Source organism: Hirsutella rhossiliensis (assembly GCF_020360975.1).
Source record: "Hirsutella rhossiliensis strain HR02 chromosome Unknown scaffold00019, whole genome shotgun sequence".
Lineage (NCBI taxonomy): Eukaryota > Fungi > Ascomycota > Sordariomycetes > Hypocreales > Ophiocordycipitaceae > Hirsutella > Hirsutella rhossiliensis.
The window spans coordinates 954,087-966,264 of record NW_025408685.1 but is presented as its reverse complement, the minus strand read 5'-3'; the positions used below and the strand labels follow the sequence as shown (position 1 = coordinate 966,264).

Below are 12,178 nucleotides of genomic sequence, written 5' to 3'. Positions count from 1 at the left end.
GGGCAAAAGGGACTTGTTAGATCGTTTGGCGTCTGCTGGCTTTCAGAGAGTTGCAAGAAAAGGAGAAACATGGGAACCGAGACAAAGGGGGGGGGGTGCCTACGCTCCTTCACTTTCTACACGAGATTGGGACGGGCTGCCTTGGTCGGGACGCGAGCTCCAGCAAACCATTCCGAGAATCCCCAAGGCGCAGCTTTGACCACCTCATTGCACATATCGTCGGGTGGGATCATGCGCCTTCCTCCTCTTTCGGGCTGTGGTCCGCGGTTGCTTCGAAAGCACGAGAAGCATCGGACCAGACAGGGATAGACCAGGAAGACCAGTTGTTTGACCGATTCGCTGATTTTATTCCTACCCCTGTTGAAGACGGATGCCATGGAGCTTTCACAGCAGGCAGGCAATTCAGACCGACCCCGAAGAAGATGCACAAGAGAGATCTCCCGGATCCACCAATGAACCAGAAGCAGCTCCAAAGGCACCCATTCAAAGAGGAATTCATGCAAGCCCAAAGAGACCACCTAGCCTCACACGAAGAGATGGGGTCCTTTGAGGAAGTTCCTCGGAAGAAAGCCCGAGGACAACAGGTTCTTGGATGTCAATGGGTCTTTGTGTACAAGACTGACAAACACGGGATCCTTCGGAAGTGCAAAGCCCGCCTTGTGGTCTGTGGGAACCAGCAAGAAAAAGGAGACCTTCCGACTAGAGCCACAACGTTAGCAGGGATGTCATTCCGGACCCTGATGGCTCTAGCAGCTGAATACGACCTTGAGCTTGACCAGATGGACGCGATCAACGCATTTGTAAATTGCCCTCTTGAGGAAGAAGAAGTCGTTTTTATGAAGATGCCACCTGGCTTTGAGAGGAGGGGTAAAGTTCTACGGCTACGAAAAGCCCTCTATGGACTTCGCCGTCCCCCCCTTCTTTGGCAACAGCATCTCACGGCATCCCTCGAGAATCTAGGCTGCAAGACAGTCCCCCAGGAACCATGCGTCATGATGAAAGGAGCCGTCATCGTCTTCTTCTATGTCGACGACATCATCTGGGCCTATCGAAAAAAGGACCAGCAAGTCGCCACGGAAGCTATATCCGGCCTGCAGCAACGATACAAGATGAGCATACTAGGGGAACCAAAGTGGTTCTTGGGGATCCGTATCCTTAGGCACCGACCTAGTCGGACGATTTGGCTGACGCAAGATGCCTATATCGACAAGATCGCTCATAAGTATGTACCGGACAAACTAGGCATAAAGCTTCCTAGCACCCCGATGGCCACCAACGAAGAGCTCCTTTCAGAACAGATCCAAGCAAGAGACCAAGACAAGCATAGCTACCTTCAGAAGGTCGGATCCCTCTTATTCTCAGCAATTTCAACAAGACCAGATATCGCTTTTGCAGTCTCCCGACTAGCCCGCTTCAATCAGAATCCAGGCCCGACACATCAAAAGGCAGCAGACAGAGTGATCCTATACCTCTATGCCACACGATCATATGGTCTACGCCTCGGAAGTACCGGAAGCAGAAAAAGGGGTAGCAGAAAGCCGGCTGCAGCAGAGATTTTCCTCTGTTCAAGTGATTCCTCATTTGCAGACAATTCAGTCGATAGGAAGAGCTCCCAGGGATATGTCATGACCCTGTTTGGAGGATCTGTCGCATGGAGAGCATCAAAGCAAGCTACTGTGGCTACATCAAGCACAGAGGCAGAGCTGCTCGCTCTTTCAGAAGCATCAAAGGAAGCCATCTTCCTCAGCAGACTGCTCCGTTCTTTGCAACTACAAATCCCGTCGCCGTTGGTAGTCGAGTGCGATAACACGCAGACTATAAGGCTCCTAGAAGAAGGAAGTCCGAAGTTGTCAACCAGGCTACGGCATGTTGATATACACCAACACTGGCTACGTCAGGAAGTGCAAGGAAGCAGAATACGCCCTCGTTGGGTTCCAACAGCTGAAATGCGAGCCGATGGGTTGACAAAAGCTCTCCCAAAGCAGAAGCTAGCGGAATTCCTTCGGCTGATTGGGCTTGAAGAGATTGGTGAAAGGTTGAAACTGGAGGCTAGGCTGGAGGAGCTGAAGGACAAGATCAAGGACTGTAGGGAACACCGAATGAGGCCGTCTCACGACCTACACGAACACTAGCCCGGCTCAACTGAGGTTGCCCTTGCAAGTCTGGTTGTATCTGTTCCCTCTGCTAGGGATAGGCAACAGCTAAGGGGGTGTGTCGAGAAGAAGGGTCTAAGACTTGGTCCTGAAGCCTGATAGCTAGCTGAAGGTGTAGGGACGAGACAGGATGAAAGTGGGATGACGTGGCAAGCTGACGCGGAGAGAGGGTGCCTATGCATTAGTAAGTCAGCAAGGAAGGAGATGGAAGACTGAAGAAGAGAGAGCAAGAGGCATAAATGGGAGAATGGTACAGCAGACAGGGAGAAGAAAGGCGGAGAACACATGCACCCTAAAATAATTATGCCCTTTGAACTGCTACTCTCTTCGTGAGAATTTCCGTCATGGTGGTCGGCCTGTCTCGCCATGAGGTGCGGGTCGCTTGGGTGGAGAATTTTTGAGCAGGTAGGGGGTGTGACCAGGAAGGGGGTAGATTACGTTATGGTGTTGTTGCATAGCTTAAGGTTATCTAATGGAAGTGCGGAGATGATATTGAATAATCAAGGATATGCTGTTAAGAATGGAAACTTCAGTTTTGCGTGCACTAAGGTACATTTCTATGTACCTTGATTTCTTTTCCGTGTGAGCGTCCTTTTTCCCGGTCAGTGGCCCCCCCGTCCCTGAGGATCGGGGACGGGGATTTGGCCGACTTTTAGGCCCCCCTAGTACACCGCAATAGCCAGATTTTCGACTCCTCCAACTAAAATCGCTTCAGCCACCGCGTTCCGCGCTCAGAATCGCATATTTCCACCCTGGGCAGCCTTCCAGATGCCCTCCATTTACGAGCCTTTTTTGCTGCCTCTTCAAACCATCGCCTGCGTGCGCTGCGTGCCTTCAACTCCGCGGCCTCGATCACCTTTCTAGCCTTAGCGATTTGGTCTTCCTCCCTTTTCTGCACCATTTCACGCCCTTGGGCTACCGTCAAACCCCTCCCGATTGCAATTGCGTGTTTCTCATCGCCTTACGTTGTTGTTGGATGCGTTCGGCCATTTTAGTCCTTCCCAGATCTCTTTTGGTCTGCACAAGTTCGGTAGCCAGAGATAGCGATCCCCGAATAAAGCGACCCAAATCGCGAGAAAATTCGGGATTTAGGTCTTCGTCTTCTTGGAGTACGATCTCGAGTTTATCAGCTACTTTGTTTATTTGCCGAAGAGTCAGTGGCGTCTCGAATGGTGAAGAGTGGTTCTAAATTGGGGGGAGGAGTGGGCGTCTTTTTCGTCTGACGAGCCTCCAGCAGCTGGAGTACCGCTTGTGGATTCGGTGGCCAGATTCCCGTTTTTCGGAATGCAGAGCGAATAGTATTTTGTCTGAAGGCTTGTGATCGTACTTGCTGAATGCAGGAAAGAAATTCGAGTTTGGTTATATTGACAAGGCCGTCTCGAACCATAACTTCCAGCGCTTTGGCGTGGTAGTGCTTCAATGGCTGGAATACCACAACATCCAGAGGCTGGAGTAGATGCGTGAGATTCGGGGGCATACCGAATGGAATGATGCCGTGTTCGTCGCAATACTGAATGAATTGCCTTGTGTGGTGGGAGCCATGGCCATCGAGAATTAGCAGACGCTTCGAGCTTCTCGAGGTCTTTGCCGAATGCTTGTCAAAATGTTGAAGCCATTCCAGACTAATTTCGTCGTTTGAGTAGCCGGTCGATGTAGGTCGGATAGCTGTATCGGGATCTAGACCAGGTATCTGATACCATGAGGTCATGTGCATCTGTCCAGATAGGATTAAGAAAGCGGGAATGAAAGCTCCACCAGCCGAGATAGCCTCGATCGCAGTGGCAGACTCCTGTTCTCAGGGATAGCAAAATAATGGGCTCTCTTTCGTTTAGTGACGACCAATTGATCTTTGCCAACTCCGATCCGAAATCCGGTCTCGTCCATATTCCAGATATCTTCAGGGGTATACCTTCTCTTGGATGACCTTGTGGAGGCTCTGGAAATACTGATTGACGCGGGTGAGGTCTTCGGAGGCTTGACGTTCTGAGTGGAGCTTCTTTGAAGCTTCTTGAAGTAGCCGTGACGTTTGAGAAAGCGAGAAGTCCACCTGCTACCAATAACGAGATCGGCTTGACCAGATCGCTGATGCAAGATGTGATTTGCCGCATCGGTGACGAACTCTGGGCGTACCGCAAGGTTGATATTGTCAAGGCGATCGATGTAACACAAAGCCGCCTCTTCTGGTCGCGATAGCTTCAAATTCGTGGCTGGTCTGCCTGTTTTGGGAGGACGGCCTTCAAGGCGGTATCGCAATCGATTGCGTGGTACGCCGAATTCCCGAGCAACCGTGGCCACCTTCGCACCAGAAAAATGTTCAATATATCGAAGAGCTTCTTGGATACGTGCTTCCATCTCTGCAAGTCAAAGGATTGTGATCTGGTTGAAGTGTAGGTGATTGAAGTTAGACGGTGAAAATTCTGGCTATTGCGGTGTACTGGCTACTGTGGTGTCCAGCACCAGCTTTTTTTTTTTTTTTTTTTTGTATTGCGCCCGGAGGGTTCCCCCATAGAGCCACTACGCTAAGCTACTTACCTACTGTACATTGTTCCATCTCACCCCAAGCCCCACGCTTCTTTTCATCTGTTTCCAGCCTCGTTCGCTGTGACATGACAGGCCTACTTGAAGGTCAGTTTCTCCAAGTGTTCAGCGTCCTACCTTCAGCGACTGAAGCGCGGTCTGCCAAGTTGAAGGCTGTTGTGTTAGTATGGTTGTTCTTGATCAGTACATGGCCCGTTAACGGTCCATACTGAAGCGTTTTGTCGCCAATGCGAACTGTATCGTCGCACGCACAGCCCCAATATCAGGTTGCCACTTGTCGTCGTCTGACTCTGCCTTGCCTCCTAGGAAGAAAGACAGGTTTCCCATCTTTCCGCGAGCATATCGAAGCATGATTTCTCGTTGTACCGTCCATCTTCTGCATCGAAAGAGGAAATGTTCCACCGTTTCCGCCGACTGTCCGCAGGTGCAGTCATCCGATTCCTCTGCCCCGATTTTGCGAAGGTAGCCATTCAGTCGTGATTTGCCAGTTCGAAGTTGTACCAACACTTCAGATTCCTTTCTAGTTAGCTCGTCGTACATCTTGCGGGTGTGCTTGCCCGGCAATGCTTTATCGATGCGCTTTGAGTGCTTTCAACCCTTTCTGGGATCTGACGAACGCGAGTGTGTTCGTTGAGCAGCAGTCGTAACGTCGTTGCTCTTGCCTGAAACGTTGCCGGTTCAGCGATGCATTCATCTCGCGTCGCTCTTTTCGCCTGCATTTTGGCCAGTGGCCCAAGGGTGAACTCCTCATTCTTTGCAGGCACCCAACGAAGTCTGACTCTGCAGCCTCTTTTCGCAAGATACTCAACAGATCCGTATATCGCCCGTATCGTGCACTGACCAGACTGCTGCCGCGGTCGCCCGATGACTTGCAGGACAGCGCGGTTGCTTGTCACAACTGTGAGCTGTCGGTCATGAAGACCTAGAGGTACACACCTCAGGGCCATGGCGATTGCCTCGAGTCCTGCTGTGTAGGCATTCTGCTCATCACTGGAGCCAAGGGTGACGGAGTAGCTGGCCAGCACCTCGTCTGCGCTGTCACGGGAAGCATCCCGAACGACGCCTCCCAACCCGACCTTGCCTTTCCTTTGCGAGCTGGACGTCGCGATAGTGATGTCCTCCGGGTCATCCGACTTCAGCACCTCCGCTCGGTCTGCCTCGTACGTTGCCTGCACTCGTTCGTCCCACGGCGCCAGTGCGAACTCGTGGATGACTTCCAGGCGTTTGGTATCTAGTCTTCCCATCGCCGAGGCGAGCTTCTGCATTGGCGACGCATACCTCCTGTTCAGCTTGAGCCTCAACGATGTCAGAGGATGCGTCTTCGGGAGCGTCCGCATCCTTATCCAGAATTTCGCTGCCGCTTGAGCATGCCGTTCTCGGAACGATTGCACGCCGGCCTCGGCCTCGGCCACTGCCGTTGCCACTGTGCGAAAGCCTCCCGTGACAGCCTGGGCTCCGATTCGCTGGGCCCTGCCAATCCACGCCGCTTCTTTCACCCCGCACGCGTGCGACCACACGTTTGAGGCATACTAGGGGGGCCTAAAAGTCGGCCAAATCCCCGTCCCCGATCCTCAGGGACGGGGGGGCCACTGACCGGGAAAAAGGACGCTGACACGGAAAAGAAATCAAGGTACATAGAAATGTACCTTAGTGCACGCAAACCTGAAGTTTCCATTCTTAACAGCATATCCTTGATTATTCAATATCATCTCCGCACTTCCATTAGATAAGCTATGCAACAAAACCATATACGATGACGAAGATGATGAGAATGGCTAGCAAACGGATTGGAGCTGCAATTTCGACGAGATTTTCGCTATGGCCTCCTCAAGCTCTGAACCTACTGCTATGCAAAAATGGATTGATTCTGAGACGAATAAACCCAATTTCGCGCGGCATGGTCAAGAGAATCTCGAAGCTCGCACTGTTGCGGCATCGGAGCTCTTTGTCGAAGGTTTTTACCGTACGATGAAGGCAGCCTCTGATGCATTGGGCGTGCCGTACAAGCGCCTGAGATCACGCATTCAAGGGCATCATCCAGTTTCTGAGAATGGCGGGAATGCTACGCTACTGGGGTCGGAAGAAGAGCAAGAAGTGCTTTGCTGGGCACATCGCCGCATCGCTCAGGGGCACCATATCCAGGGGCGCGCCCTTCAACAACACGCCAACGCCATTCTGAAGGCAAAAGGCTGGGGAGGCACGGCATCACAGAAATGGGCCCAGCGTTTCATGAAGCGATGGGGACGGTATTTCCATCGCCGGAAAGCAGCTTCACGAGACGTTAAGCGAAAGGCGATGCAAGACCGAGCTTGTGTCGAGGCATTCTTCCAAGACTGGTCGAATTTCATCACGAGGCACGATATCCGGCGCGAAAATATCTGGAATTTTGACGAGACGGGCTTCATGGTTGGCTATCTAAATAAGGGCACCTTCCTCTGGACTTTTAACGACATTGAGAAGCCCGTTCTTTCGGATTCTCACGAGACTGTCTCTGTAACCGCGATTGAAGCTATATCTGTTGCAGGGACGAGTATTCCCTCGTTCCTGGTCCTCCCAGGAGTTCAGATTCCTGTTAGATGGGTTGAGAATGCACTGGACGGCGATACAGTCATTGCAATGAGCCCAAAGGGGTATACTAATGATATCATCGCCATCGAATGGGCAGAACATTTCGAGCGACTGACACGGCCTTCAAACCCGGGGGAAACACGCGTTCTTTTGGTGGATGGCTGCGATAACCACCATACTAGTGAAATCGTGCATTTTTGTCACGATCACGATATCGAGCTCTTCCCGTACCATCTTCAAGAGATTCGCAATCGAACGTTCAAGAAGCATACGATCCTCTCGGCGTGGGAGAAGTGCGGTCTTTTCCCACACAAGCCGTCGATGGTTCTCGATAACCTCCAAGATGCGTTATCATCGCTTACGAAAGAAGTAGATAAGCGAGATCTTCCCGGCTTCATCCAGGAAGGCAACTTCGACCAAGTAATCGAACCCTCCACGCCTCAACGATCGCCGCAAGGCTTGACGAGCGGAACGCCCCCGACGATCCGCCAAATCGATTGGAATAGCGTCACTACACCAAAACTCGATCTCTCCGTCATTCGACGATATAATGACTACGTGAACCTGCGATTGGAAGTCTCTATTCTTTCCGAGGTGCCGCTGACGCCGTCAGTCTCGCACGTACATTTAAAGGCACGCAAGGCTGCGAATACCCTCGCTCTCAATGGCATTATAGCTACAGATGAGATGCGCCGTGTTAAGGAAAAGCAGCTTAGCCGCGCGGCCCTCAAGGAGAAGACACGAGTTATAGGGAAATACGGCCCTTGAGTGTCTACGACGCGAGAGTCCGGGTCGCACGAGACGAATATAACAGACTGGGTGCCAAGGCAGAGGAACAACGCCGGATGAAGAAGAAGGAGGCACGAGATGAAGCTGCCTACTTACGACGATGGCTTCGTGACGTCAGAGGGACCGTTCGGAATAGCATCAAAGAGACGAGGACCTCGCAAATGCGGCTCCAAGGAGGCTGGACTAAGGGCGACCGGCGGGTGCATCTCAATAGCACCGAGTGGCTTTGTTATCGTTGGCGCACCTTCCGGGAATTATCGTACAAACGCAAGTTCTACGACAGCCTCACTTATCATCATGAGTACGATCACGCCGCTGTACACGAGGCGGCAGACTTGGTGATATTAGAGCACAAAGAGCGCACAAGGAGCCGTAAGGTGCTATCTCTGGAAGCTGACGGCGTTGACATACCATTGAACGACATTGATGAATCTTCTAGCAATGATTCTAAGGCTGTCGATGAGGATAAAGGTCCAGAGATCGATGAAAGTACAATTGTATGCAGAATATAGCTTCAAAATACTAAGGTGTCGCTCTCTTATGCATCTGCCGATATTTCGGACAATTAAATGCTGCCGCTTGGTGAGGGAAATGTATGCATCAAACAAGGGGGAGTAGAGAACCTTAGTTTCTTAGTAAAACAGTGTGGGATGAAGGTACCGAGGTTTTCCGTGTCAGCGTCCTTTTTCCCGGTCAGTGGCCCCCCCGTCCCTGAGGATCGGGGACGGGGATTTGGCCGACTTTTAGGCCCCCCTAGTAGTCCATGGCTGGCGCCACCGTCGCTACGAACAGTTGCCTCGCCATCCGTGGCGAGGCCATCTTCAGTCGTTTCAAGCACATGGCCGCGGCCAGCCCCTTGGCGGCTGCTCTGGCGATGTGCTCTTTGAAGCGAAGCGCTTTGTCCATGATGACTCCCAACAGCTTCACGTTGCTCTTCGGCTTGACATCGTTTCCTTTGATGATGAGAGGCAGGTCGCTGTCGCGCTCCGCGATGCGTGTGAAGTGGATGACGGATGTCTTCTCTGCTTCAAATGTGGCGCCGCTGCGCTTCTCCCAATCAAGCGCCTCATCGATAATCGATTGAATACCATCTCTGTTTGACTCTGCCGTTGGCCCCGTGACCCAGGCAGAGTAATCGTCCACGAAGGCGATGGAGCCGCCATTGTTACTGATCCGTCTTTGCACCAGGTCTGCGTTGAAGAAAAGAAAAGCCACTGGCGACAGAGGGGATCCCTGGGGTAGGCCGGCCTGCGGCAGGGTTTGTTGCTCGGATGTGTGCCCGTTGACAACCACCGACGCGGTCCGTTCCGAGCAGAATGCGTCCATCCAGACGACCAATCTGTCCGGGATGCCCCTTGCTCTCATCCTGTCAAGCAGCCGCTCTTTGCACACTCCATTGTATGCCCCTTTAACGTCAAAGCTGATGAGGCTTAGCACTCTGCCCATTCTCCACGCCTTGTAGATCCGCTCCTGCAGAAGCACTAGTGCTTGGTCTGCCGATCTGCGTTTCCTAGCGCCGAAGTGGTTCGCGGGCAAAAGCCCATGGGCCTCAACTGCGTAGCTGATGCGTTCTGCTACGACTGCTTCCAGAATCTTGCCAAGGGTCGACAGAGAGAGATCGGTCGCCACGCCTTGGCCAAGGTATAATCTCCTTTACCAGGTTTCCTCAAGGGAATGATCTTGGCCGTTCGCCATTGATGAGGCACCACGCCCTCTCGGAGCGATGAGTCGAAAAGCGTCCACACCGGACCTTGACCACGTGCCAGAGCTTCTTCCAAACCATCGCAGGAAGACCGTCCTCCCCAGGCGCTTTCCAAGGCTTCGCCGCCATCACCTTATCCTCAATCTCTTGCAAGGTGAGGTCCGGCATGGCTATCTCTTCTCTTTGCGAACGTTCACCCTCCGGCTCGATCCTCGTTGGCAGAGGCGGGAAGAAGGTGCTTAGGAGCTCCTCTGCTTGCTCGCCCTTGCCTTCGGTGATCGAGCCGTCGGCTCTCTTCAACGGCGGCACCTTGTCATCTGTCATCTCCGTACCAGACTTCACATACTTGACTGCCTTCCAGATGTTGCTCTCGTCCGTGACGAAGTCATCCCAATGGGCCTTTTCTGTCTCCGCAAGTTGTCGTGGTACTCTTGGCAGCCTCCTTGGCGCGTTGCTCCAGATCCGGCCGTGACTGGCCGGCTCGTCGCTGTGCCCTCGCTTGATTGCGCCAGTACGTGTATGTCCGCCGCAGTCGTGTAAGGTCCTTCGTCCACCATCGTTTCGCGTAAGGCGGCGGCTGTGCCCGGGGTGTCAGATCGTGCAGCACCTTGGTGACCACCCGCATGAGCTGATTATGTATGTATGTGTATTTCACCCGGAGGATTTCTCCTATAGGGCCTTAGACGTAAAAGCTACTGACATTTCAATACATTAATGCGTAACACCTTAAGCCCCACGGGTTAGCATACGCTACACCAACCTCGCCGCTACTCGCTCCGTGACAGGCCTGCTTGAAGGCCAATTTCTCCAAGTGTTCAGCGTCCTACCTTCAGCAGCTGAAGCGCGGTCTGTCGAAATCGAAGTCGAATACCTGTGTGTTAGTATTGTTGAAGGTTAGTGCCATAATCGATCCTAAGTGGATTCTCACTTCCGCTGCTTATCCCGAAGGGCCAGACGCTGCCTGCGTCTCATCCCCAGGGTTCCGCGCCCGACAGTTCCGGCTGTACGATTCGTGTGGTCCACCGCAGGGCACGCACTTTGGCACTGTCTCCTTGCATTCTCTGTGGTGATGTTCTGCTTTCGCGCATCTGCCACATCTTTGCGGCTTCTTGCATGAAAACGCCTTGTGTCCCATCTCTTGACAGTTGAAGCACTGAATCGGTCCTACGCGGCGTTCAAAAACATTGGTGCAGGCGGACTCTCCCGCAACATCGAACCACACGCCGTCCAGAAGTCTTTGCGCGTCACTCTCTTTAGTGACATAGATCACCATTGACCCGTACGCTTTGGCTTTCTCTCTGTTGCTAAGCCAGGTGATCTTGGCAATCGTGACGTAATTCTCGGCTCCGAGCGCCTCAGCTGCGCCCGGCAGAACGTTGCCTTCGGCGTCCAGCACTGCGGTACGCTTGGTGTTGTCGACTTTGACAGGGTAAAGCTGATCTCTCAGTACCCTGGCTCCCGAAGTTACCGTCTTCTGCGCTGCTTCCTTGACCTGCTTCAACTCGGTTTGGTCTCTGCATAAAATTTTGATCCGGTCGGGGTTTCGAGCGTCTGTCACGACCGCTGCGCATTTCCAAGTCTCCTGCCTCTGACTCTTTCTCATGTCGCTCTCTATGGCCTTTCGGATGTTGCCGATCTGCGTCTGGCACCTGTTCGCTTCTTCGACTCGTGATGTGTCCACCGTACAGTAGAGACTATCGCTGACGGCTGTTCGTGCCGATTTAGCTGCTGGTACGGTGCCCCGGTTCATTGTCTGGATCGTCGGCGATGACCCTGCAGCGCTCGCATACGACATCTGCGGACTGCTCTGCAGAGAAGATGCGGGCGCCAGGGTCTCTAACTGCGCTCGGATGTGACGAAGCTCATCTCTCATCTCTTTCCCTTGTTGATCCATTTCCTGGATCATCTGCTGTTGCTTGATATGATCTCGTTTTGCGCATCTATCGCTCGGCTGAGCTTTGCGTTTCTTGACGTGACTCGCTCAAGAGTTCGAGAACTTTCTGGAGCATGGCTCGGCCTTCGTTCGCGCCACCGCTGCTGCTGGCAACTTTGCGCCGCTCAGTCGCGTCACTGATGGCGACATCGTCCGAGGCAATGCGCGTTGCAAGCCTAGTTGCGCGTGTTGTCTTCTCCGCCAGATCGTCGGGCTGTCGCGCGGCTTCTCGAATTTTGGTGCTTGGCCTCACGACGCGTGTCGATCTTTTCGCGGGTGTCGACGCAGGCGACGCGCTTCGCCCCACCATATTCACGGCCTCAGCCGGCGTCTCCATGATGAGGCCCCTCAATGCCTAGCTGGCGTTCGCTTCAGGCTTCTTGTCGAGTTCGTCGGATCCCCGGTTTCCGCGTCACCTGGGTTTCTGAGCTGATTATGGAGCTGGTGAGGAACGAACGCGAAATAAGTGGGGCGTGGCACGGGTAGCCTGCCGTA

The 12,178-nt window shown here is 53.1% G+C and overlaps 3 protein-coding genes across 3 annotated transcripts; 1 reads left to right on the top strand and 2 right to left on the bottom strand.

The window, feature by feature from the left end:
• Nucleotides 1–3,241: 3,241 nt before the first annotated feature.
• On the bottom strand, nucleotides 3,242–4,037 carry HRG_11277 (DDE superfamily endonuclease domain-containing protein; the record flags this gene model as incomplete). Its single annotated transcript, XM_044869747.1, has 4 exons — nucleotides 3,242–3,283; nucleotides 3,538–3,775; nucleotides 3,851–3,942; nucleotides 4,011–4,037. The coding sequence occupies 4 exons, from the start codon at nucleotides 4,035–4,037 to the stop codon at nucleotides 3,242–3,244; spliced, it is 399 nt and encodes a 132-aa protein (XP_044715300.1).
• Nucleotides 4,038–6,509: 2,472 nt separating this feature from the next.
• HRG_11276 (tc5 transposase DNA-binding domain-containing protein) lies at nucleotides 6,510–8,027 on the top strand (the record flags this gene model as incomplete). The annotated part of the gene is made up of 1 exon (XM_044869746.1): nucleotides 6,510–8,027. The coding sequence occupies one exon, from the start codon at nucleotides 6,510–6,512 to the stop codon at nucleotides 8,025–8,027; it is 1,518 nt and encodes a 505-aa protein (XP_044715299.1).
• Nucleotides 8,028–8,801: 774 nt separating this feature from the next.
• Nucleotides 8,802–11,500, bottom strand: HRG_11275 (reverse transcriptase (RNA-dependent DNA polymerase) domain-containing protein; the record flags this gene model as incomplete). Its single annotated transcript, XM_044869745.1, has 8 exons — nucleotides 8,802–9,070; nucleotides 9,137–9,151; nucleotides 9,218–9,628; nucleotides 9,706–9,798; nucleotides 9,843–10,154; nucleotides 10,228–10,327; nucleotides 11,012–11,155; nucleotides 11,201–11,500. The coding sequence occupies 8 exons, from the start codon at nucleotides 11,498–11,500 to the stop codon at nucleotides 8,802–8,804; spliced, it is 1,644 nt and encodes a 547-aa protein (XP_044715298.1).
• Nucleotides 11,501–12,178: the final 678 nt, after the last annotated feature.